Source organism: Gossypium raimondii, chromosome 1 (assembly GCF_025698545.1).
Source record: "Gossypium raimondii isolate GPD5lz chromosome 1, ASM2569854v1, whole genome shotgun sequence".
Lineage (NCBI taxonomy): Eukaryota > Viridiplantae > Streptophyta > Magnoliopsida > Malvales > Malvaceae > Gossypium > Gossypium raimondii.
The window spans coordinates 51,110,007-51,136,259 of record NC_068565.1 but is presented as its reverse complement, the minus strand read 5'-3'; the positions used below and the strand labels follow the sequence as shown (position 1 = coordinate 51,136,259).

At 32.4% G+C, this 26,253-nt stretch overlaps 3 protein-coding genes across 3 annotated transcripts; all 3 read left to right on the top strand.

Moving 5' to 3' along the window:
• Positions 1 to 2,965: 2,965 nt before the first annotated feature.
• LOC105786444 (geranylgeranyl pyrophosphate synthase, chloroplastic) lies at positions 2,966 to 3,959 on the top strand. Its single transcript, XM_052626214.1, has 2 exons — positions 2,966 to 2,979; positions 3,041 to 3,959. Exons 1-2 carry the CDS (start codon positions 2,966 to 2,968, stop codon positions 3,957 to 3,959), a joined length of 933 nt encoding a protein of 310 aa, XP_052482174.1.
• A 5,569-nt stretch (positions 3,960 to 9,528) lies between these two features.
• On the top strand, positions 9,529 to 10,824 carry LOC105787365 (beta-glucosidase 44). Its single transcript, XM_012613718.2, has 5 exons — positions 9,529 to 9,717; positions 9,805 to 9,920; positions 10,121 to 10,338; positions 10,422 to 10,453; positions 10,669 to 10,824. Exons 1-5 carry the CDS (start codon positions 9,529 to 9,531, stop codon positions 10,801 to 10,803), a joined length of 690 nt encoding a protein of 229 aa, XP_012469172.2. The 3' UTR covers positions 10,804 to 10,824.
• Positions 10,825 to 10,882: 58 nt separating this feature from the next.
• LOC128035945 (beta-glucosidase 43-like) lies at positions 10,883 to 11,927 on the top strand. The gene is made up of 3 exons (XM_052626182.1): positions 10,883 to 11,071; positions 11,436 to 11,538; positions 11,650 to 11,927. The coding sequence occupies exons 1-3, from the start codon at positions 10,883 to 10,885 to the stop codon at positions 11,925 to 11,927; spliced, it is 570 nt and encodes a 189-aa protein (XP_052482142.1).
• The last annotated feature ends 14,326 nt before the right edge of the window (positions 11,928 to 26,253 follow it).

The following is a 26,253-nucleotide window of genomic DNA, read 5'->3' as shown; positions in this document are numbered from 1 at the left end:
ATGAAACACGAGATTTTTTGAAAACACGAAAATTTTCAAAACATCGAAATTTTTGAAAACACGAGGATTTTTAAATACGAAAATTTGAAAACAAGAAAATTTTTGAAATCTGAAAATTTTAGAAACACGAAAATTTTGAAACACGAAGTTTTAGAAAACACGAAAAATTTTGAAAATTGGAATTTTTTGAAAACACGAGAATTTTTGAAAACATGAAAATTTTTGCAACACGGAATTTTTGAAAACACGAAAATTTTCCGATTTTTTTATTAAGCACGTATCGTATTTAACACTAATCGATGATATTCACTCAACATAGCAATGAAATAAACGAATTAGTGTCAAATCGATTTGTTACCTTATTTTTGAAAACACGAGAAATTTTTTTGAAGACACGAAAATTTCGAAACCCGATGATTTTTTTTGAAAATACAATTTTTTTGAATATTTTTTTATTTTTAAAAGGGCGTATCGAGTTTAACGCAAACCGGTGATATTCACCCAACATAGCGATGAAATCAACGATTTTATGTTAAATCGATTCGTTGCCTTATTTATTAAAATTATTTAAAATAAAATAAAATAAAAATCAAATTAAATTAAAAATATAAATATAAAAATGCATAAAATGCATAAAATGCTAATAATATTAAAACGAAATAACATAAAAATGCGAGCATTAAATTAAAAATGAAATAAACGAAATTACCGAAAAGCTCCCGAAACACGAGCTTCGTCGAACGGGTTACACGAATTGAACATCTTTTTTCTTTTTTTCCTTCTTTTTTCCTTCTCTTTTTCTTCGTTTTCTTTTCTTTTTTTTTTCTCTGCTGGGCCAACCCGTTGGACCTGCTTCTGCTGTGCTGGTTTTTGCGGGCCTGGCCTGCTGGTGCTGGCCTGCTAGGCTGCGCTGGGCCTGGGCTTGGGCTGCTGCTGGTCTGCTAAGAAATGGCCTTCTCTTCTTTTTTTTTTTGGGCTTGTTTCTTTTTTTTTGTTTTTGCTTTTTGTTTTTGTTTTTGTTGTTTTTTTCTTGGGCTGCTGGGTCGGGTCATCAGTCGGGTCGACCGGTTCGGGTCGGGTCAACCCGATTTTAAAAAAAGGATTTTTCTTTTTTTTTTCTTTCTTCTTCCTTCTTCTACCTTCTTCTTCTTCAAAGTCTAGCCTCCACCGTTGCTTGCTCCGCCGTCGACTGCTGCCGGCGACGCCACGGTGCCGCCGCCGACTCCTCCTTCTTCTCCTTCCTCTTTTCTTTCTCTCTTCTTTTCTTTTTCTCGAAGCTTTTTCTCTCTCTTTTTTGAATTTTTTTGATCATTCGGCCCCCAAATTTTGGGGTTAAAAGCCCCTTTTATAGATGATTTTTGCTTCATTTTGCAGGTGGTAGGTGGCTAGGGGAGAGGGAGGCCATGCCCTAGGCCGGTGGCCGGAAATCACGGGGGTAGGTGTGCAAGTTGCTGCCATAAGGACTAAACTGCAAACGCAGGAAAAGTCTTGGGGCCGAAACATAATTTTGAGAAAGTTTAGAGGTCAAAATGTAATTTTTAGAAAGTTTAGGGGTTAAAATGTAATTTCAAAAAGTTTATGGGTCAAAATGTAGTTTCAAAAAGTTTAGGGGTCAAAATGCAATTTTTTATTTTTTTTGTATTTTTTGATTTTTTAAAAAAACACAAAATCGAGCCGGACAAAATTCAATGATTACAGTGACATATGATCACTTAGCGGTGTGTGAGGCTAGATAGGTATTTAATACCCTAATTAGTGTTTAGGGATGGTCGGAGATGATGTGTAGTGGATAGGGGTAGGATTTGAATCTATATATGTTATGCATTTGAATCTGTATCTGCTATGCATTGATGTCTATATCAGTTCCGTAATCTGTTTAAGCATGTGTATCTGATTTATTGTGTGTATTGAGTTATACACTGAGCTCGTAAGCTCACTCTCTGATTGTTTGATTCTCAGGTAACCCTCACACATAAGACGGATCGGTGTGACGAGAGCTCGGTTTTACATATTTGCTTTGCATTTCCTTAACTTTTGTCCTACTTAATCTAATTTCGTTCCGTTGGACTATTTCGAAATTTGGGACTGTTTCGGATTTTTGGGACTGCTTTTAAATCCAGTTTTATTTTAATTTTTCATTTAGAACCATTAAAACGTTTTAGATGATATCAAATCTTTCTGCAAATGATGGACTTCAAAATCAAATCGTGTTTTCCAAAATTTTATTTAATTAAGAAATTCCACTGCAAAACTAAGTGATTTTACAAGTGATCATCAGCAAAACTAATACATTATCTAAAGGGAAGTTTTCCTCAATCAAACTGGAGTTTTATTCACTCCATGTTGGCTTTAATTATTTTACTGTTTCAAAATGGTTTCTGGATTTTCGAACGAATTTAGATAACAACTCCAGATCTGGTCATAACGTCTAGGTTAGGTTTGGGGTGTTACAAGATAATTCTATACATTGTGTCAAAAAGAACAGATATGATTAAAACATATAAAAAAATTGTTCAAAAAAAATTGTAATTATTTGCTCAATTTTATTAATTTTTATTAGTGAAAAGTGTTAGCGTCACTTTAATTGTACTTATCTACTCAATTTTAAATATTATAAAGATTAAATTACCTCATTATTTTCACATGGATTAAATTGCTCGTTATCTTATAGGTTATTAATTAAAATAGTTATCCTATTAATTGAAAATATTTTCATTAAACTAAATGTCTATTTATAATAATATACAACTATTAAACTATTAATTTTAATTCTTATACAATTATTAATTATTATAAATAAATATTTAGTTTAATGAGAATGTTTTCAATTAATAGAATAGATACCTAGAATGCCAATTTATTATAAGGTTAGAAGCAATTTGTTCTTTTCCATCAATTTAACCCTTATATTTTTAATAGTTTATTAATAGTTTAATAATTTAACTATAAATAATTAGGGATGATAATGGAGCGGAACAGGTCGATTATACGGAATCTATCGAGCGATTCGTGTTTTGCCATCCATATAAATAACACTCAGTTCGACAATGGCACTACATACCAATTCAAAAGCTTCATTCGAATTTGAAGCATACATGGCCATGAAGGCCAAAAAGATTAACAAAATGCTTGATGAAGCAATACCATTGCGACATCCATTAAAACTTAATGAAGCAATGAGGTACTCTCTTCTAGCTGGTGGCAAACGTGTACGTCCCATTCTTTGTATTGCTTCATGTGAACTAGAAGCAGGTGATGAATCATTAGCAATGCCAATAGCTTGTGCTATAGAAATGATACGTACAGCATCATTAATCCATGATGACCTTCCTTGTATGGACAACGATGATCTTCGAAGAGGTAAACCAAGAAACCACAAAGTTTTCGGTGAATCAACCGCCGTTCTTGCTGGTGATGCATTTCTTTCCTTTGCTTTCGAACACATTGCTTGTAACACAAATAACGTTTCACCAGATCGTTTGGTTCGAATTTTTGCCGAGTTGAGTTCAGCGATAGGATCAAAAGGGATTGTGGCAGGTCAATTTGTGGATATTGAGAGTGAAGGAAAAGTAGTGAGCTTGAAAGAATTAGAGTACATTCATGTTCATAAAACAGCTAAGCTATTAGAAGCTTGTGTTGTTTGTGGTGTAATAATAGGGGGTGGAAATGATAATGATATTGAAAAGGTTAGAATATATGCAAGGTTTATAGGGTTGTTATTTCAAGTGGTGGATGATATTTTGGATGTGACTAAGTCATCAGTGGAGTTGGGGAAGACAGCAGGCAAGGGCTTGGTTAGTAATAAGGCAGCTTATCCAAAGGTGATGGGTATTGACGAGGCTAAAAATTTTGCTTACCATTTGATGAATCAAGTTGTTCAACAGCTTGCTTGTTTTGATACTGCAAAGGCTGCTCCATTGTATCATTTGGCATATTGTATTGCTAATCGACAGAACTAATTACTTGTACTTATTGATATGTAATTGGAATAAAACTTTGTTGATGTAACCTTTGAGTATGAGTTTTATGTAGGTAAAAGTATCGTGCATATCTTTATATTAGGAGTCAAATTGTATTTTGTCCCATCTATTATAAAAACGAGCAAATTAGTTCCCGTACATTAGATCAAAAAGTAAATTGGTCCTTTATATTAAAAAATTCATCTGTTTGTATTGTTAAAAACTAACTTGGTTGACGGAATAACTAGACAGTGACACATGACGAGCCACGTGCACATCATGCCGACGTATATAGACTAGTTTTTAATAGTAGAAATGGCCGGTTTGCTCTTTAATCTAACATAAAAGGACTAATTTACTCTTTTTTTAGTAGAGGGGGCAAAATGCAATCCAACCCCTAGTACAAGGGCCTCCATGATACTTTTACCGTTTTATGTACTATTAGTGAATAATAGTATGACATCTTATCATTAAATAAAATAAAAAATAGTGGAAGACTTATAAATAAATACTAATAATTTTATTTAAACATAATTAATTATAACTATTATAAATAAATACTAAAAACTCTAGCAGTTTTAGTTCTCAAGTTTGTTGTCATAATTTTCTTCATCGATTCCAATTTTGTGTAATTTTATTATTTGTGAACAATATATAATTAATTTAAATATCCTAAAATTATTATTCATGCAATATTAAGTTTTGATTTACACAATATCAATATCTTGAATATTTTATGTAAGGACAATATAATTTTAGTCCCTAGACTTGACAATTGATTCCACTTTGCTACATGTACCTTTTTATTTATTTTAATGTTTGAATTTGGTAATTAGATTCATTTTAGTCCCTAAAATTTAACAATACAAAAGTTCAATCTTTAATATTGTGTCGCATCATCACTTAAAATTTAAAATTTTTTATAAATTTTCAGGTGATAACGTGATACAATCTTAAAATATTGCATACAATGTTTTAATAACTACCACTAGTTCCGGATTATGTTAACCTTCAAACATTTTTTAAATATACGTATCACATTGTATATTTGATCAAACTTCAAGTGCTAAACATGACATCAACCCATAAATAAACAAGAAAGAAAGTCTGCGGTTCTTAGCCCGCAAAAAAAAAAAAAAATCTGAATTAAGAGTACTGAGCTGCCATGAAAAGCCTGGTGTACCTTTCTTGTAAAGAACACTTGCACGAGTTGAAGGCTTTGATTATTCCATAAGTGCCTTTCAAAGCTTCTCCCCATAACATAGTATTTGTAATTGCATAGCCAGGCAGCAGCTGCGTCTCAAACTTCAAGGCTTTTGTTTCTTTAATCTCTCGGTCATGCATGCATGCATTAATGCTCCACTTGGCTGATGCAGTGATGCCTCTGCTGGTTTGGGTTCACAGCTGAGTCCCTGACTCACTATACCATCGTCTTGTTTTGTTCATATTGTTGTTGGGCTCTATGTCAAGTGTTTTTTCTAGGTCTTACCCTTGAGTATTGTTATATAGGGTATTTCTATTTTCCAATGGTTTTTTAGTAAGATATGTCGTACTCTTTTGGGCATTTTCCACCTTTGTTCTTAGACACAACCCTTATATGTCAATAGGATAGTATAAAGATTGGTAAAAGTATTATAGAAGCCCTTGTATTAATAAATAGATTGCATTTTGCCCTAAATACTAAAAATAGACAAAATAGTCTTTATATGTTGGATTAAAGAGTAAATTGGTCATTTTTGTTAAATATTTCATCCATATCTATTGTTAAAAATTGGTCTTTGTACGTCTAAATGCAGTACACGTGACATTTCATGCGTAACTGTTTAGTTATTTTGTTAGTCACACCAATTTTTAACTGTAAAAATGGATGAAATTTTTAACACAAAAGATGAATTTGCTCTTTATAATCTAATGTATAGGTACTAAATTACCAATTTTTGAGTAAATGGGGTAAAATACAACCTGACTCCTAATACAGGAACATCCATGATACTTTTACCTATAAAGATTACATCCCAAATTAGTATAAATTTGAAAGTTGAATACAAGTCATTTGGTACTTCGCTTATAATTCAATCGACATTTTATCTTCATCCTAGAGGTCTAGCTCTAGATGGGAAAATGGAAATATTTCTATACATGTGTTTTCTTTATAATCAAGATATCCTTCATTTTCGTTTTCTTGCTCGTAGAAACCATTTTTTCCAATAACATCAGCTCCAAAGTTTAATTTGAACTTGAATCATCATTTTCAGAATGTAATATGTCTTACCACTATACTTAACACTTGTTAAATTTTGATACACATATATATATATTCAATGTACGGAAACAAGTGTAAATAAATATCCATGTCTCAAGTGTGAGATGTGTTATGATGATTGTTCACTTCATTACTTAAATATGTGTTTAAGAGTTCAATCCCTACCCATAAAAATATAGCATATTTAAGGGCAAAGGCAGAACAATTTTTAGGGGCGAATGAAATTTTAATTTTTTATAGTCTATATCTTTATAATTTTTAAAGGATTAAATTAAATTTTTATAATTTTAGAGGACCAAAGTACAATTTTACCTTTATTAATTTAAAATTTTTAAAAAAATTAGAGTGACTAAATAATAATTTTTTATTTTAGAGGAGCCGGACCAATACCAACTATTAAAATCGCCTCTAAATATATTTTATGACCAATCATTTATACACTCGCAATGAAAAAATTAGCGAGCACTAAAATAGCCTGATTAAAAAGAAAAAGTCCTGCCTCGTACTCATCGAAGTTCCTGTATGATTCATTATATGTATGCGAAACCAATGAACCCTATCCCTTATCTGACTAACCATTATGAGAAACACCATCATCATCATCATCATACTCTGCATGCCAGCTCTAGGTGAAAACCCTACCTCGTATATATAAAAGTTTCAAAACCCTGTTTTTGTTGATGTCTGTTGGATATGTCGCAACAGTGTTTGTGTCATTCATATACAGTTGCTATGTAAAAGGACCAATAATTATTACTATATTGTAATAGTAAAGTTGGTGAAGGGCAGCGTAGGCTACGGAATTTTACTATTAGTCTTTGCATTTTATAAAAATTGTGGATTTAGTATTGTATTTTAATTTAACTATTTTTAGCTTTTTATTTTTAAAATTCTTAAATTACAGTATTCACTAAACGATAATTATTAAATTTATTATATTATGCTATTTTCAGAATCTGATATGTCAACATATTATTATATGTGTAATGTTATGTTAGCTTGTTACTCTTAGATAAGTGTAACATCGATGTAATATCCCTTACCCGGATTGTTGACGACCCTAGATAGGTGGCACTACATTTGATGCTCGAAAGCAACTTCCAACCTCCTACTCAAATTTCTAGACATTTCAATCGATACTTCAATCTCAATCATACTAAGTCTTTAGCAAAGAGTTAAAATTAAACAATTTAACTTAGTATCAGTAGACAAAATCAAACGGTATCATACTTTAGTCTAGATACATGCCAACTTATAACAAAAGTTCAAAAAGCACAACAAAAAATAGATATTTAAAAGGCTTGGAAGTGAATCCTACGACATAGAATCCAAAGACAATCTTCTCGGATTTATCCTCATATTTTATTAAAATTAAATTTTGATATAATGGAATATTATATATATAAAAGCTCATACATGTAATTGATTGTGATCCTTATGTTGAGAGCTAATGGAAAGCTAAGTAAAGCTTATTCAAAAGCCTACATAGCTAGTAAAGACAACATTAATTATTATTTTATAATGATAAACTTTAGGCAATTTTGATAAAATTTTGTTCAGTTTCATCGAGTTTATCATAGTATCGTAACAAATAAAAGATTGGAAGAATGAACCAAATAATATATTATTCGAATGATATATTTTTCGCATAATTTTCTAATAATGCATAAAAACTTGTGAATATGTCAAACTATTCAAAATTAAAACTAATATAACGTCGGAGGCAATCTCCTTCAGTTAGAGATTTATAGATTTGATCAAATTTCGTTTTATTCAAATTTATTTGAGATAAAATTACGATGATTTCTAATTTATTTTACTTTTGTTAAACTTGTAAAGAGAACTATTTTCTTTATAAAATTAGAAATATAAATTAAGGGAAAAAGTGAATATGAGAGAATAAAGTCCTAATAAAAATTTTAATTAGTGGTTACCATAATTTTTTCTGTTTTCATTATACATGTAATTAGTTATAGATTCTCTAAATCAATAAAATATTGAATAAAAGATTTGATTTTTTTTATTTGGTTTCAAAATATTATATTATAAAAAAATTCATTTGGCATCAAAATTTTCATCCCTCACCACTCTATAAATAGGGATGGATAACAAGGTTTTTAATTCATTAAGAAAACCAAGCCTTAACCACCATGAAGCCTTTAGTGATTTTACTATCTTTCACTTTTTTTAGCACAACTTTATATGCAAATTCCAATTTACAGCAACATTTTGACACTGGAGGCTTGAGTAGAGAAAGTTTTCCAGAAGGATTCTTATTTGGAACAGCAGCATCAGCGTACCAAGTGGAAGGAATGGCTAGTGAAGATGGTAGAGGACCTAGCATATGGGATGCATTTGTTAAAACTCCAGGTTAAATGAAATGGTTTCTCTTTTTTCTTTTTCTTCTTTGTGGCTATTTTTTTAATTCTGATGCTAAATGATGTGATATGACTTGAAACAGGACATATTGCAAATAATGAGACTGGTGAAGTTTCTATTGATCAATACCATCGCTATAAGGTATCTTTTTTCCTTTTTTATTTCACATTACATTACAAGAAAAGCATTCACTTTCTTATTCCTGTGTGAAGATCCCCATGTTCCCAATTTCATCACTACCTATTGTCTTCCTTCTTGTTTGTAGGAAGATGTTGATTTGATGCAGATGTTGAATTTTGACGCCTATCGATTTTCGATCTCGTGGTCGAGAATTTTTCCAAGTATATAAGCTATTTGTTTCGATTATATCAATAATTAATCAACTAATTTGAAATAATTATCATATACATTTTAAGACTAATTATTAAAAAATCATACTTGTAGATGGGACAGGAGAGGTAAACTGGAAAGGAGTTGACTACTATAATAGATTGATTGACTATTTGCTAGAAAAAGGTACGTACATTTACAAATACATACACAAGTTGAGCATAGTTAATATAATATTTTCAATGGCTTGATAAAAGAAAATACGAATTTGGACCAAACAAATGATATATAAAAGAATTATAATTATGCACGTGTGAAATTTGTAACATGTGGCATGAACGCAGGAATCACTCCACACGCGAATTTGTATCACTACGATTTGCCACTAGCACTTCAGGAAAAATATTTAGGCTTGCTGGACAGACAAGTTATGTAAGTCCAAAAACAATCAATATTTTTCAAAGAGAAAAGCTAATATTCGAGAAATTTTGCTTAAATTGGAAAATAATTTTTCTATAATTTGAATTTTGTAGCCAGGATTTTGCTGATTATGCAGAGTTTTGTTTCAAGACATTTGGTGATAGAGTAAAGACTTGGATGACTTTCAATGAACCGAGAGTGGTTGCTGCTCTTGGTTTTGACAATGGCATCAACCCTCCTAATAGATGTTCAAAGAAATTTGGAAATTGCACTGATGGAAACTCTGCCACCGAGCCTTATATTGCAGCACATCATTTGATTTTAAGTCATGCTGAAGCCGTTAAGAGATATCATGAAAAATATCAAGTAATTGTCTAGAAATTATTGTTTTTATATTTTTACGTAGATGTTTAATATACTTATTTGAATGAATTTGATGAGATCTCTTTTCAGGCTAAACAAAATGGAAGAATAGGTATTTTCTTGGATTTTGTTTGGTACGAACCTCTAACAAGATCTAAAGCTGACAATTATGCTGCACAACGAGCAAGAGACTTTCATATTGGATGGTAAAATCTCTGATGAATAGACAAATTAATCATCCTATAGAAATGCTTATATGTTTTAGAAAATATAATAAATGAAACATTTCTCAACCAAAAGACCGAAAATATACCAACACTAACTTCATTTTCTTTCAAAAATTCATATCCAAAACATATTGTTATTGAAGTATAGTCTCCAAATTATTGTGAATTTGATTTTGTAGGTTTTTGCACCCTCTAGTTTATGGAAAATATCCAAGGACAATGCAGAAAATTGTAAGAGAAAGGCTTCCAAAATTCACCAAAAGTGAAGTGGAGAAAGTGAAAAACTCATTTGATGTTCTTTGTCTGAACCATTATACTTCGTACTACATATACGAACCGCATCAACCTCCATCTAATGTGACTGGTTATCAACAAGATTGGAATGCTGGGTTTGCTTGTAATTTCGTCATCTCATTTTTCCATCCATTCTTTTTTTGTTTCCATACTATGAACTAATTAATTTATGTTTTAATTTAACAGATGAACGCAATGGTGTGCCAATCGGTCGCCGGGTAATTATTGTGAAATTATATCATCAACTTTTTCAATCTATTAATGCTTTTTACAAAACATAAATTAATATATAAAAAGTATTATGCTCAATTTTGACTTTGGTGGCATATTTAAGATGTTTATCTTAAAAATGAAAAATAGACGGCATTTTCAATCTATAATATTCTTAATCATGTCAATTCTAGCTCAAGTGCCTAATTTTCAAGAAATGCAGGCCCACTCCGAATGGTTATATGAAGTTCCATGGGGTATGTACAAAGCGGTAACATATGTAAAAAAACGTTATGGAAGCCCTAATATAATTCTCTCCGAAAATGGTGAGACCACAAATATTTCAACTCTAATATAATTTTTTTGTTTGTCCAGTTTTTATTTCTTTAAAGCAAGTGTATCTAATTATTATTTTGTGTCATTAATTAATGACAGGAATGGACGATCCCGGCAATCTCACATTTCCTGAATCGTTATATGATATTAATAGAGTAAGCTTTTATAGAAGCTACTTGAAGGAATTGAAAAGAGCTATGGATGATGGAGCTAATGTTACTGGCTACTTTGCTTGGTCAATTCTAGACAATTTTGAATGGTTATTAGGATATACCTCAAGATTTGGTCTGGTATATGTTGATCACAATGATCTCAAGAGATATCCCAAACTCTCGGCATATTGGTTCAAGCAAATGCTCGAAAGAAAGAATTCCTAGGGTTGATTAAGAATACTTTTTAGGATCTTAATGTCGTTTTAGATTTCTTTTTATCGTGATTTTTTTTAACTTTTCTATTTAGAATAATCTCTTTCTAGATTTATCATTTAGAGATTTTGTAATAAATTAATATTTAAAAAGTATTATGCTCAATTTTCACTTTGGTGGCAAATTTAAGATGTTTATCTCAAAAATGAAAGTTTGATGGCATTTTCAATCTTTAATATTCTTAATCATGTCAATTCTAGCTCAAGTGTCTAATTTACAAGAAATGCAGGCCCACTCCGAATGGTTATATGAAGTTCCATGGGCTATGTACAAAGCAGTAACGTATGTAAAAAAACATTATGGAAGCCCTAATATAATTCTCTCCGAAAATGGTGAGACAACAAATATTTCAACTCTAATATAATTTTTTTTTGTTTGTCCATCTTTTATTTCTTTAAAGCAAGTGTATCTAATTACTATATACTTTTCTTAATTAACGACAGGAATGGATGATCTCGGTAATCTCACATTTCCTGAATCGTTATATGATATTAATAGAGTAAACTTTTATAGAAGCTATTTGAAGGAATTGAAAAGAGCTATAAATGATGGAGCTAATGTTACCGGCTACTTTGCTTGGTCAATTCTAGACAATTTTGAATGGTTATTAGGATATACCTCAAGATTTGGTCTGGTGTATGTTGATTGCAATGATCTCAAAAGATATCCCAAGCTCTCGGCATATTGGTTCAAGCAAATGCTCGAAAGAAAGGATTCTTAGGACTGATTAAGAATATTTTTTAGGATTTTAATGTTGTTTTAGGTTTTTTTATCGTGATAATCTCTTTCTAGATTGTTATTTAGAGATTTTGTAATAAACTATTTTGTGAAAAACTTTTAATTATACATTTTGTTATGAAAAATGTTCTTTAGCTATACTATTTTATACTCTAGCTTCTCTTTCTTTTTCGTTTTACACGTTCTTCGTGTTAGAACGCATAAAAATTTGTACTAAAACTAAATAGTGAATCAAAATGTTCATCCCGATTAATTCATATTGAAACAATTTAAAAATTCTAACAATTTTGTTTTATACTTTCTTATCCTCACTACACCAGAACAGGCTTTTAGTGTCTTTTTTTAGGCCTTTAGCGGCGCTTTTTAACGCCACTAAAGGCATTTGCGGTGCTTTAAGAAGCACCACAAAAAATGCCGCTAACGAGAACGTCGCTAACTTTTGCGGCGCTAAGAAAATAAACGCCGCTAAAGATCATGTTCTTTAGTGGCGCTTAGGAAAAAACGCTGCTAAATATCATGTTCTTTACGGCACTTAGGAAGAAAACGCCGCTAAAGATCATGTTCTTTAGCGGCGCTTGGGAAAAAACGCTAAAGATCATGTTCTTTAGCGGTAAAAGAAAACGCCGCTAAAAGTAGTGTTCTTTAGCGGCGCTTATTTCACAAACGCCACTATTTGATATGACTTTTAGCGGCGCTCTTTTAAAAAATGCCACTAATTTTGGGATTTTTTTAAAATAATTTTTTCTGTTTTTTTTAGCCCTCCTGCAACAACAAATCAAAAGCAACCAAATCTAAAGCAACCAAAAACAATAAATTTATATAATATTTCAAATTAAATGTCTAAAATAATATTAATTGATATAAATAAAAGTGAATTCATACTTTTCTTTACAAAACGTTAAAAGTTAAAATGATAAAATATTTATGCAATATACACTATGACGGCGAAGTTGCATCATCTTGAAACATCTTCATCATAATCTGTCGATGTTGAAGTTCGTCGTACTTTTTGCTCTGCTCTGCTTCTCTCGATGCCGCATCTTTTTGAAGTCGTAGCTGTAGTTCTTCATATTTCTTTTGAACCTCTGCTTCTATCGCTGCTTCTCTCGCTGCTTCTCTCGCTCCGGCCTCTACTTCTCTTGCTGTAGCCTCTGCTTCCCTCGCTGCCGCCTCTGCTTTAAGGTGTTGCTGAAGTTCTTCATATTTCCTTTAAAACTCAAATGTGGTCGCTTGCATCTGAGCCATCTGGTCTTTTAACCTCTGAACTTCAGTTTGAGATTGACTCCCCGAAGCCATGTATTGGTGCGAGCTGGATCCAAAATATTGGGTTGGGCTGATAAAAGATCCTTGAAATCGAACCTGACCATACTTTTCAGGACCCAAAACTTCAGTAATAATCCGGTTATCAATGTCTTCAAGATGAATAGAACTATCACTAGAAGCAAACGCTTCGTACTCCTTCTTTTTTTCCTTTAGTTTTTCCTAATAAATAAATCACATAGTTAGGAACGCAATATATATTAAAAAAACAAATGCAATATAACAATAGTCGCATTACAAGTAATGAAATAAACATTATAAATAACTAAAACAAGTCAAATCGTATTAAGTAAACGTACCATAATTTCACCAGCTTCAGGTGTCATAGCAGATCCATCTTTCTTCTTATGTGTAATTTCAAAAAGTTGAAGGCGTCCAACTTTTTGATCGGACGACCGTTCCTACAATATAGTAGTAAAAATATTATTTAATATAAAGTTATACATATTTGAGAATATTAAAAAATTAAAAATACCTCCGCCTCAGCTACACATGCAAAACTTCTCGACCGGTACTGTGAGTGAATTTTGTTCTTCTTGACTACTTTTTCCAACTCGTTCACGATCCTACGTTATAAAATTTTTAGTACGTAAATATTAAATACTATAAACCAAAATAATTACAATAGTTTGGAAGTACGTCGTACCTCGCCTTTCTGAGAATGCCAAAATCTAACCGCATCTTCCCATTGTTACCTCAACATACCCGGCGGGACATTTTGCAATTTCTCATCGAGGGTTGTTTTTGTCTTATAATAATTTTTCTTCAAAGTGCTTTTATTGTCTCTCCATCTTTTTCCCAATGCCTTCTTTACATAAGCATCCGAGACCTCTAAAGCAAACCTCGCCTACAAAAAACACAAGTTAATAAAGTAAATATAAATGAAACTATTTCCCAAGCATCACAGATGACATTAACATTTTGTTACCTTAATATTATCGAGGGCTTGGTTTTTGTTGCTATCGGGCATTTGACGCCATGACTCGTAGTTGATAGGCAACATATTCGCATTTCGTGCTAAAATGCCCATGTATCCTACTAAAAGTCGAGCTTCTGATCCAACAGGCTGACCAAAACTGTTTTTGCATACCTTGACATGCTCGACTGGATCTAACTCGTATAACTCTCTAAGTAGCGTACGTCCTCGACCTTTGCGCGTCCCACCATTTTCAGCTACAAATGGTATATTATAATACAAGAATTTGAAAAATAAATCAATTATAAGTCAACACGCATGTAAATTAAATGTAAAATTACTTTGAACTTCCGTAGGATCCTCAGGTGTAATCGGAACATTCGAAGATCCAATTGCTGTCTGTTGTTCAGTTTGGATCGTTTTGAACAATGCTTTCCCTTATAATTTTTCTTCTAGGCATTTTATCTGCAATACAAATAAAATGTAATTAAACTTAATAACTAATTACAACAATAACAGCACATATAAAATAGTTGAAATATATAATAAGACCAAGATTTAATATTAATGTAAGTTACATATAATTAAACAATCGTAAAATCTTACTACATCATTATTCGTAAATATCTTCATCCGTATCCTGACAAACCCATTGAAATTGTGCACTAGTACTAGGATATTATCGTTTAAGTTTTGTTCTGGAAATGGCAAAGTTTCTGATCTGTCGTCGATGTTATCTCTACTTCCACTGCCCATGTCAAACAAGTCTCTAGGGATGTTACGAGTACAACGTACCAACCCTCATCGTTGGATCTTTTGAGTAAAAACTTGTTTGACTTGAGATGAGAATACATACGGCTCATCTATCGTTGTTGTCTGTGTGAATCAATCGGTCAAAGTTCACCATTGTAAAACCAAATTGATCTTGCTTGATTCCACGAAATGTATTAACATCGCCCAATCACCTCAAAATAAGACAACTTTCCATTTGCCGTAGTAATCCAACTCAATTATGTCGATAAGATGTCCGAAATATTCCACATTTCCCTCGGCAGATTATTGTCCCTAGCACTAGCATAACTTGTAATTGCGAATTAACAACTATTCCACAATTTTGCGTTCTCCTCAACCTCTCGCAATATTTTGTATGAAATCTGAATCCGTTGATGAGGAACGCACTATATCTTTTAACCACTCGATTTGGACCTTGGGAGAGCCATTTAACTTCGTCGTCTACGTTCTTCCCATTCCAAACCTATTGAATGGAAAGTAAACCGAGTAATTAAAATGTTATGAAAAACATTATTATTTGTGGCGGAAGCTCAAGCGCATACCGTTTGGCTTAACCATTCATAAAAAGATTCTCAAAAAACTTATTGATATCTCGATGTTGTGTTCTTCGGGAGCGCGAACGAGATCTTAATATTTGTTTGTACTCACTGTGTTAAAAAATGTTCACTTTGTTAGAAGATAAACAATTATTAGTTTGATAAATATTTATCAAATTTGTAGAACTTACTTCCGTAAAGGTTCCAATGATTCGTGGTGAAACAGAACATATCGATGTGCTTGTACCCACGATAAATGATCTAATTCTGCAATTTCAACTTTGCCGATTGGTTCTCCAAAACTTTGGAACAAATAAGTATCGGCTAAGTTATGGTCCGCCAAGAATATCTTGAGCAGAAGGTCATACATTCCTCTGCCAAGTAGCTTTCAGCAATCGATCCTTCTGGATATCACTTGTTGCGGCAGTAAGACTTTAATTTGGATAGGAACCTAAACACAATATACAACATTATCAAAAGTTGTAACTAAAAGCATAGAGGTGAATGAAGGAAAATTTTAAAAATTTTAACTAACACCTTTCTATGGGATACATCCATCGATAGAAAACGGGTCCGCCAAGAATTGCTTCATGTGGGAGATGAATTATCAAGTGAACCATAATGGTAAAGAAGGAAGGTGGGAAGATTTTCTCCATGTTGAATAAAGTCAAAGCGGCTTGATCCTGTACCTTCTGAAGTTCTTGAACATCCAAAACTTTGCCACAAATGGCTTTCATTATGTTGGATAGTTCAATTATACAAGACGTCACCTTCTTCGACATACAACATCGTAGAGCAACTGGCAGTAAATCTTGCATCAAGATGTGCTAGTCATGTGATTTCAGCGAATATAATCTTCGATCTTTAACACTAACACATCGAGATATATTTGATGCATACGCATCTGGAACCTTCATATCCTTTAGCACCATACAGAACAGTTCTTTCTCCGTCTTAGACATTGAGAAAATAAAAGGCGGCAACCGATATTTCCCGTTCGGAAGTGGATTGGGATGAAGATCAGGCCGAATTCCCATTTGGACTAAATCAAGTCGACTCTGAAGATTGTCTTTTGATTTTCCGTCGACATTCAAAATTCTACCCACAATGTTCTCGCAGACATTTTTCTCAATGTGCATAACATCAAGATTGTGTCGTAAAAGGTGATGCTCCCAATAAGGCAACTCAAAAAAATACTTCTTTTTTTTCCACAAGTCCGCCTCATTAGGATCTTCCTCTTCGTCGGAGTCATCATCAGCTTCATCATTTGATCTTCTGTTTCTTTACGTGTTTGGCGGTTGGTTCATCTTCCCATAAATGAAATTCATACCTTCCAACATGAACAAGATTTCAGAGCCACTGGTCTGCGAAGGAGCTTCTCTGAACTCTTCAGTGCCGTCAAATACAGAACTCTGAAATCTAAATCTATGATTTTTCGGTAACCACCGACGATGCCCCATGTAAGAAAACTTCTTCCCATTGTACAACCATTGCGAACATGTTTGTACAGCACAGCAAGGACATGTGTAACGACCCTTGGTACTCCAACCGGATAAATTGGCATAAGCGGGAAAGTCATTAATGGTCCACATCAAAGCTGCACGTAAATTAAAGTTCTCCTTTCTCAGAACATCATATGTCTCGACACCAGCCCATAATTATTTTAACTCTTCAATAAGTGGCTATAAATAAATGTCGATATCATTCCCGGGCCCTTTCTCTCCAGGGATAATCATAGATAAGATAAGGGAAGATTGCTTCATGCAAATCCACGAGGCGATTGTAAGGAACAAGCACTCATCGGCCAAAATCTTGTATGCAGTGCTCATGATCTTGAAGGGATTAAATCCATCAGATGCTAGCCCAAGCCTCACACTCCTAGGATCGCTTGCAAAGCCTGGAAATTTATTGTCAAATGATTTCCAAGCTAAAGAATCTAACGGATGCCTTAGTAATCCATCATCGGTTCGTCCATCATGGTGCCATGTCATTGACTCTGCTGTCTTCGACGACATGAAAAGCCTTTGAAGCCTTGGTATCAGGGGAAAATACCGCAAAATCTTGACTGACTTCTTTCTCCTATGTGCATCATTTTCATCGTCGTTCCCATCTTCTGCGTTTCTACTAATCCAATGGGATTGGCCGCATACATGACAGCATTGTTGGTTTTTTCGATCGCCCCAATAAAACATGCAGTCATTTGGGCAACTATGGATTTTGTTGTACCCAAGGCCTAAATATTTTATCATTTTCTTCATATCTTTGCATGACTGAGGGATTTTTGCAAACGGAAACATTTCTCTCAAAAACTCTAACAACATTGTCAACGAGTTTCCGGTCAACCCTCCCAAACATTTTAACTGGAAGAGACAAACACAGAATGACATTTTTGAAAACTTTGATCCCTCATACAATTCTTCGTTCATGTCGTTAAGTAGGGCGTAGAACTTCGCCGCTTCTCCATTCGGCTCTTCATGAGGTACACTACGTTTTTGTTTTTGTGTATTATGTAACTTATTTAATTTATGTAGGGTACGCATTATTATGTAAGTTATTATGTAAGATATTATGTAAGTTATGTAAGTTTTTGTTTTTGTTTTTGTGTATTCTGTAACTTATTTAATTTATGTACGGTATGTATTATTATGTAAGTAATGTAAGTTGTGATATGATTACTAATTATGTATGTAAGTTATGATATGATTGCTAAATTTAAGTTATATAAGTTATGTATTATATGTAAGCTTATGTATGTAGGTTATGTAAGTTATGTAATGTATCAATTTTAAAATATATATAAATTTTAAATATATATATTAAAACTATATATAAATATTAATAAGTTATGTAAGTTATGTATTATAAATTTAAATTATGTAAGTTATGAATTATGTAAGTTATGTAAATTACGTAAGTTGTGAAATTTGAACTTTAAAAAATTAAATATTTAAAAAATTAGTGATTAAAATAAAATAAAATATTTAAAAAAATTGTGATTAAAATAAAATAAAATATTTAAAAAATTGTGATTAAAATAAAATAAAATATTTAAAATATAACTTTAAATACAATTTATTTAATTAGGTAAATTAAAAATAAAAGCAGAATAAAACAAAATATATTTTTCGTGATTAAAATAGCATAAAATTAAAATAAAAGATAATGAAAAGGAAAACATATAAATATTTGTATAGTTTGGACCAATTTATTTATCCATGTTAATATTATTTACACATTTCAAATGGGATTTTGGAAATGAATTACTTGAGAAATGGAAGAAGATTTAATTATTTATTAATGAAAGTTAAATGTGAGAAGAAAGTAGATTGAAAAAGGATACTTTCAATTTTATCTAATTATGTAATTTACGAGCTGTATAATATTTGGGTCCTTAGAATCCTATGCAGTAACTTATGCTGTAATTAACGGCAATGGTGATGGCAGGACACATGAGAACATATTTAGATTCCTTTAGTCAAAGTATCATCAATTAGTCCCTAAACATTAATATACCGTCTTTGATTTGTGAAGGACCAAAATAATTTAATACCAAAACATGGCAAACTGGATGCCAGATTAAAGCAGAAAATATAAGGCAGAAAACTAGATGGCAATTTTAAGTAAGTAAAATCATCCAATATTTGAAAGGAAAACCAGCAAAAAAATGTATACAAAATCGGGGCCCCAAAAGACCAAATTTTCGATACCAACCTGCAAATACATAATCAGCCCATTCACATTTTTATACCACATTTCTGGCCAAATATGTTCTTAACAAATTCAATTGTAAGCAATACTACTTTATTCATAACTGTACAAATACCATACATCATTACCATTCAATACAGAGGCTCATTTCATAGTAATCCATTCACAACATTTAGCATATAAATACTCAAACAAATCTTAACATGACAACATTTTCAAGCAATTAGGTAAATTATGACATACTCAATTTCATGATCTGTTAATTTTGACAATTCTAAATTACCAATTTTAGCTTCAATTTCTGTAACTTATCACACATTATACTAAAAATTTATTTAACCTAAGTACATGTAATAATTTAATAAAAATAAAATAGATTAAATCTAGGCTCTGTTGCTAGATACTTCATGTTTCTGCATACTTTAAGATTTCTACAGTTTACACATCGATAGAAAACAGTAACAGACCAGTATGCCTAAGAAATGCAGAAAAACAGTAACACATCGAAAGACAACAACAATGGTCTGTGAAACGTTGCCTAAAACCAGTTAAATGAAATGAAATGAAGCCACCCACTGAAACCATTTCGAGAAAAACAATTTCAGACAGAAAGAAAAACAGTGTACCTGCAGGACGATGAGGAAAACCACTTTCAACGGCAAAATGAAGTAAACCTAAAAACTATCACTGAAACAACATAACATCAGTTGCATACCCAATAATGAAACCATTCCCAAATAGAAGTAAAAACAAACAAGTACAGTACCTGTAGGACGATGAACTGAAACGAACGAAAACCCTATACAGATCAGAGAAGAGAAATTTTTTAAAGTAAGAAACATCAAAATAAAATTCACAAATAAAAAACAAAATAAAATTAATAAAAACTAGAAAACCCAAAGATTACATACGCAGAATCGGAACAAAATCGAACCTTTGAAGGCCTATTGTGCGACGTTCGTCTTCTCTGGAAGGAGGAATGATGCGATTTAGGGATTTGGGATTTCAAGAAATTCGGCAAGGAGGCGATTTACGGATTTGGGAATTCAAGAAATTGGGTAAGAAGGACGCAAGAATTTCAAAGAGAAGGCGATTTAGGGATTTGGGGCGGCGAATTTGAAATTTGGGAAGACGCCTTGGGTATACCACAAAATTGTTTTCGATGGCGAAACGCAACGCGTTTTGCTTCGTTTTCCGGCGTTTTTATAATAAACGCACAATTGGAATTTTGAAGCTCACAAACGGCGCCGCATTGGCGAAGTTTATATATAATTACGACGCTTTATAACAAAACGCCACTATTAAATTATTTTCCAGTACAGAAACGGAGCCTGTACAGGCCCAATTTTACCCGGGCCTTAGATACCAAACACCAAACACAGAACACAAAACATAAACAAATTTAAAACAAAATCCCTAAGCCCAATTACAGATCCAACCATGGCCCAAACTTAAAACGATTTCAGCAAAAAATCAAACCCTAGTCCCATCCTCCATGCCGCTCCTCCTCGGGCGCAATGTCCACGCCTCGTCCCAAGGCCTACCTGGCCACCTTGCACCAAAACGGCAAAAAGCCGAAACCTTCGCCTCCGTTGACTTCACCAGTACCTGCAAACAAAGCAAAAAAGGAGAACAACAGCAGCAACAGTAGCAATATTGGACAGAAATGATAAAAATAAAATAGGGAATAGAATAGATTTTTTTGGATTATCTGTTTATTTGGCTATAAAAGCCACCAAAATCTGTATTCAAAAAAAAAAGAACCCCGAATGAAAAGCAGATCAAAAAAGAAAAATTGAAAAGGTTGACTCAAATGTTCTTCTTCTTTCTCTGTTCTTAATTTTTTTTATATTCTTCTATTTTCTGTTGTTTGCCCTTTTTTACTACTCTTAAAAACTAAAAACAAAACGAAAAAGAAAAGAAGGGGATACCTACCGGTCTCGAAAGCCCGTCGCCGGAGACCACCTTCGGCGTTGGAATCGGACTAAAAGGGGGTACGAAAAACCCCTCCTTTTTTGACTTTTCGGGACTAAAAGGGTATATTTTAGAGGGGATCAAGATCGGGGTTCTAAAAACCCGACTTTTGGTACCCGACCACCGCCATGGATGGAACCGACAGCGATTTCTCATGGATTCGGGAACGCCCGAATGAGACAGAGAAAAGGGGGGATTTCATTTTTCTCTTTTGAGTTAAAACAAAAAATAAAAAAATAAAAGACTTTTGATTTAAATAACCATTTTTGAAACGGCGCCATTTTGCCTTAGGGCCTCCTACCCGCGCGCCGACCCGACCCGCAACCCAGGATCCGCGTATTTCCATATTAATGGGATATTATCGCGTAAGGTCCTTCCGCTTTTGCGCTTTAATGCAATATGGTCCCTTTTTGCTTCTTTAATTCGGCTGCATAATTTTATTTATGTTTCATTTCAGCCCGTGTCAAAACGCTGCGTGTAGGGCCTGGGATATTTTCCAAATCGATCCCCTGGGCTTCGTGCGCGTTATAAATCGATCCTTTTATTTTCCATGTTAAAATTAAGCCAAGATTTTTGTTTTTACTTGATTTAGTCCATGATTTAGCAATTTCATTATTTAGTTTATTATTATTATTATTATTAGTGTTATTATCATTATTATTACTATTATTAACAATTTTAATTTTATTTTCCTTTTATTTATTTGTTACTACTATATTAATTAGTAATATATTATTTTTAGCTTTATTTTTATTCTATATATACATACATATACACCTATACATGTACATATTTTTATAACTTGTTTATATATATGTATACGTACATACTTATATATTCTATATATTTTAATTTACATACATATCTATATATATGTATTTATATACATTTACGAATATATATACATACTTACATGTTTTTATAAACTTTATATACATACACATGTATATACACACTTACATAAACTTTTATAAATTTAATATATATATATGTTTTTCATATTTTCATAATTTTATGTATATATATACATATATAAACAAACATATTTTCATGATTTTATCTATTTTCCTTTATTGTTATTATTATTTTTTATGTGCATTTATTTACTTATTTATGTGTCCATTTTATGCTTTAGTTTATTTATTTATTTATTTGCTATGATATATGCATGATTGATTTATTTTATTATTTGTTTTTGTTCATTTTTTATTTCACACTATCATGTTTAATATCCCATTATGCATATAAATATCATATTTCAAAAGGAAAAATATTTCTAATTGAGGCAATATTTAGCGTTTGGAAATTCGAGAAAACGTGCCCTAATGTGCTGGGTTTCGATTTTTTTCTCGTTCAACCAAATGGCTAAATATCCTTTTAAAAATTTTCAAATAAGGCAATGTTTTGCGTTTGGGAAATTCGAGAGAACGTGCCCTAAGGTGCTGGGTGTCGATTTTTCTCGTTCAACCAAATGGCTAAATATCCTTTTAAAAATTTTCGAAATAAGGCAATGTTTTGCATTTGGGAAATTTGAGAAAATGTGCCCTAAGGTGCTGGGTGTCGATTTTTCTCGTTTAACCAAATAGCCAAATATCCTCTCGAATTTCAATTCATGTCATCTGAGTTTTTTTTTACGGATCGTATTTTAAATCTCTCTAAAATTTTCAGTTTTTCGACACTAAGACATTAAGTAATCAACTAGGTACCAATTTTGGGCGTATCGAGGGTGCTAATCCTTCCTCATGCGTAACCGACTCCCGAACCCCTTTTTCTGAATTTCGTGGACCAAAATCGTTGTTTTAATAAAATTAAATCGTTTATTAAAAACAACCACTTTTTGAGGTGATCCGATCACACCTCATCAAAAAGGATCGGTGGCGACTCCCATTTTCGTTTTCATTTTCCAAAACCAAGTCGACCCCGTTTTCAATCAAAAAATGGTGTCAATAGCGCCGAATCCAGAAATTTAATTAATTATTGCGGCGTTTCCCTTCAAAAACGCCACTATAAAATTTTTTCCAACACTGAAACGGCGCCGGATTCCGAAAAGTTAATCGATCATTGCTATGAAAACAGCATCGTTTTATATTATAATGTTTGTGGCGGTTACGAATAAACGCCACTACTTTCACAACTTTTGCGGCGTTTTCACAAAAAACGCCACTAACCTGCAACTCGTCAACGAAACGGTGTCGTACTACTTTATTTTTATATATTTTTGCGGCGTTTTATTGAAAAACGCCGCTAATATTTAGCTTTTTATAAATTATTTACATTGTTGTAGACATCATTTTTAATTCATACATTAAAATTTAAATATTATGAATATTTAAAATTATAAATTATAAATTATTTATATTATTAAATTAATGTATTATAATTTTAAAATTATATATACTCTATTTTTAAGTGAATATATAAATGATTAATATATATATGTAAATAACACAATATTAAAATAATTTGTTTCATTATATATAACATATAAATATGTCATTCGTCATTAATTAGTAAACTAGTCATTTGTGTCACTTAGAACTATAGTAACATAATAATAATTAAAAAACAATACATATTTGTCATTTTTTTGAAATTGGTACCAAGTAAGTCATTAAACCCCAAATCGCCCAAACCCCAAAACCATGCATTGTAAACGTTAAATTATAAACTGCAAACCGTTAACCACAAGCATCAACCCCTAAAACAGTAATTAACCTCTTAACATGACTAAAGTAGCCTAAACCCCAAACCCCAAATCTTAAACCCTGAACTCTTAAACCCTAAACCCAAAACACCATAACCCACATCATAAACCCTAAACTCAATACTCTAATATTCACAAAATATTAAACATTATGTAATGATTAACCCTAAAACCCTAAACTATATACGATAAACTTTTTAACTTATAATAATCACTGAACTTTAATCCCTAAACTCTCAAACCCTAAACCAAAAACAATATACCTACATAGTAAACCCTAAACCCTAAACTATAATCCAAAATAATAAGCATTATATAATGATCCCTAATACCCTAAACGTAACCCAAATACGATAAACTAAATATATAATAACCTACATTATATTAATGCATGGTTAAGACCAAAACTGTGTGTTTTGGTTAAGATATTTTGCGGCGCTTACCAAAAAGCGCCGCTAATAATATGCTTTAGCGGCGATTTATCGTGAACGCCACTAATTCCAGTATACATCAAGATTTAAACGTAGCGTTTCGGTTAATATATTCTACGGAGCATCTAAAAACGCGCCGCTAATAGTATACTTTAGCGGCGTTTTCTAATCAGCGCCACTAATTCTAATATACCTCAAGACCAAACTCTGCGTTTTGGTGTGCATATCTTGCGGCGGTTAACTCAAATCGCCGCTAATACTATTATTTAGCGGCGTTTTCTCGTAAGTGCCACTAACTATAGTATACATCAAGACCAAAACGCTGAGTTTTGGTTAAGAAATTTAGCGGCGCTTCTCCAGAAGCGCCGCTAATAGTACGCTTTAGCGGCGTTTTACAGTAAGCGCCACTAATCCTAATATACCTCAACACCAAACTCTACGTTTTGGTGTGAATATCTTGCGGCGATTCTAGAAAATCGCCGCTAATGTTATGCTTTAGCGGCGTTTTTCCCTAACGCCACTAATTGTATTATACATCGAGACCAAACCGCTGCGTTTTGGTTAACATTTTTTGCGGTGCTACTATGAAGCGCCACTAATTCTAATATACATCAAGATCAAAACTCTGCGTTTTGGTTATCATATTTTGCGGTGCTTTCCGTAAGCGCCGCTAAGACTTGTTTTACTGGCTTTTTTTGTAAACGCCACTAATTCTAATATACATAGATACCAAAACGATGCGTTTTCGTTAAGATTTTTGCGGCGCTTCCCGCAATGCGCCGCTAATACTTGCTTTAGCGGCGTTTTATCATAATCGCCACTAATTATTGTATACATCAAGACAAAAACGATGCGTTTTGGTCTTGAGATTTTGCGGCGTAAAACCAAAAACGCCGCTAGTGATGTTCTTTTACGGTGTTTTGATGGAAACGCCGCTAATGCCAGATATTTAGTGGCGTTTTATTTTTTGCGCCGCTAATGCTCGATTTTTAGCGGCATTTTCCGTCCAAACGCCACAAAATATGCCGCTAAAAGTCTGTTTTAGTGTAGTGCCTATTATTATATATAAACATATAATGTTTTATATAAGAGAATGAACTTTCTTGATAATAGTTCCTAAGAAAATCATAGATATTTTTTAAAGCATAAACTTCAACCCATTTTATTTGCATTTTTTATTTTTTATTTGTTAATTAATTAAATTATATATTTATATTCAATATTATTGAGGCACTTAATGTGAGATGTGTTTCCACAATGTCTGAAGTAGTGCCCATTACTTTTTGCACTGTGCAAAGCCACATGACCTTATTTGTTGTTAGTAATCTTTTGGAACAAAATGCTTGGGTTGTATTCCTTTTTGATATCTTGGACATATGATATTCCATCTTTGAAGACCCATCTATTTGAAGTAACATATATTGGATATTGGATTGTATTAGATCAAACAATCGGATTTCTAAAATTACGAGATTTGGAATATCTATACATTATCTTGGACAATATTATATTGTATAGTTGTTTTAGTTGCATTTTAATAGAAGAGATTGGTTTTAATTGATCTAGTATGTAATTAGAGTTATAGCCTTCATTATGAGTGCGTGGGAGTGTAAAGCTAGTGTTCAACTTACTTTACAACCTAATTAAGTTGAGAATATTTGGAGGAGATCATGGTCTAATTCTTTAAGTGCAAATGTGATGTTGCTAAATCGGTTTGTGTTAAGACTTAAATAACTTGTTGTGGAAGTTGAAAGATAGTGGATTATCTTTTTGGGCAATGCCCCACTAACGTAGGTTAAATTAACAAGATCACTTATCCATTTGTTTATAGTCTAAATTCACGACTCTATACAAATAAAATATAAAGCTCTTAGCTCACTATCAAAGCAATATTCATTTATAGCTTTTTAATTAATTAAAACCCAATT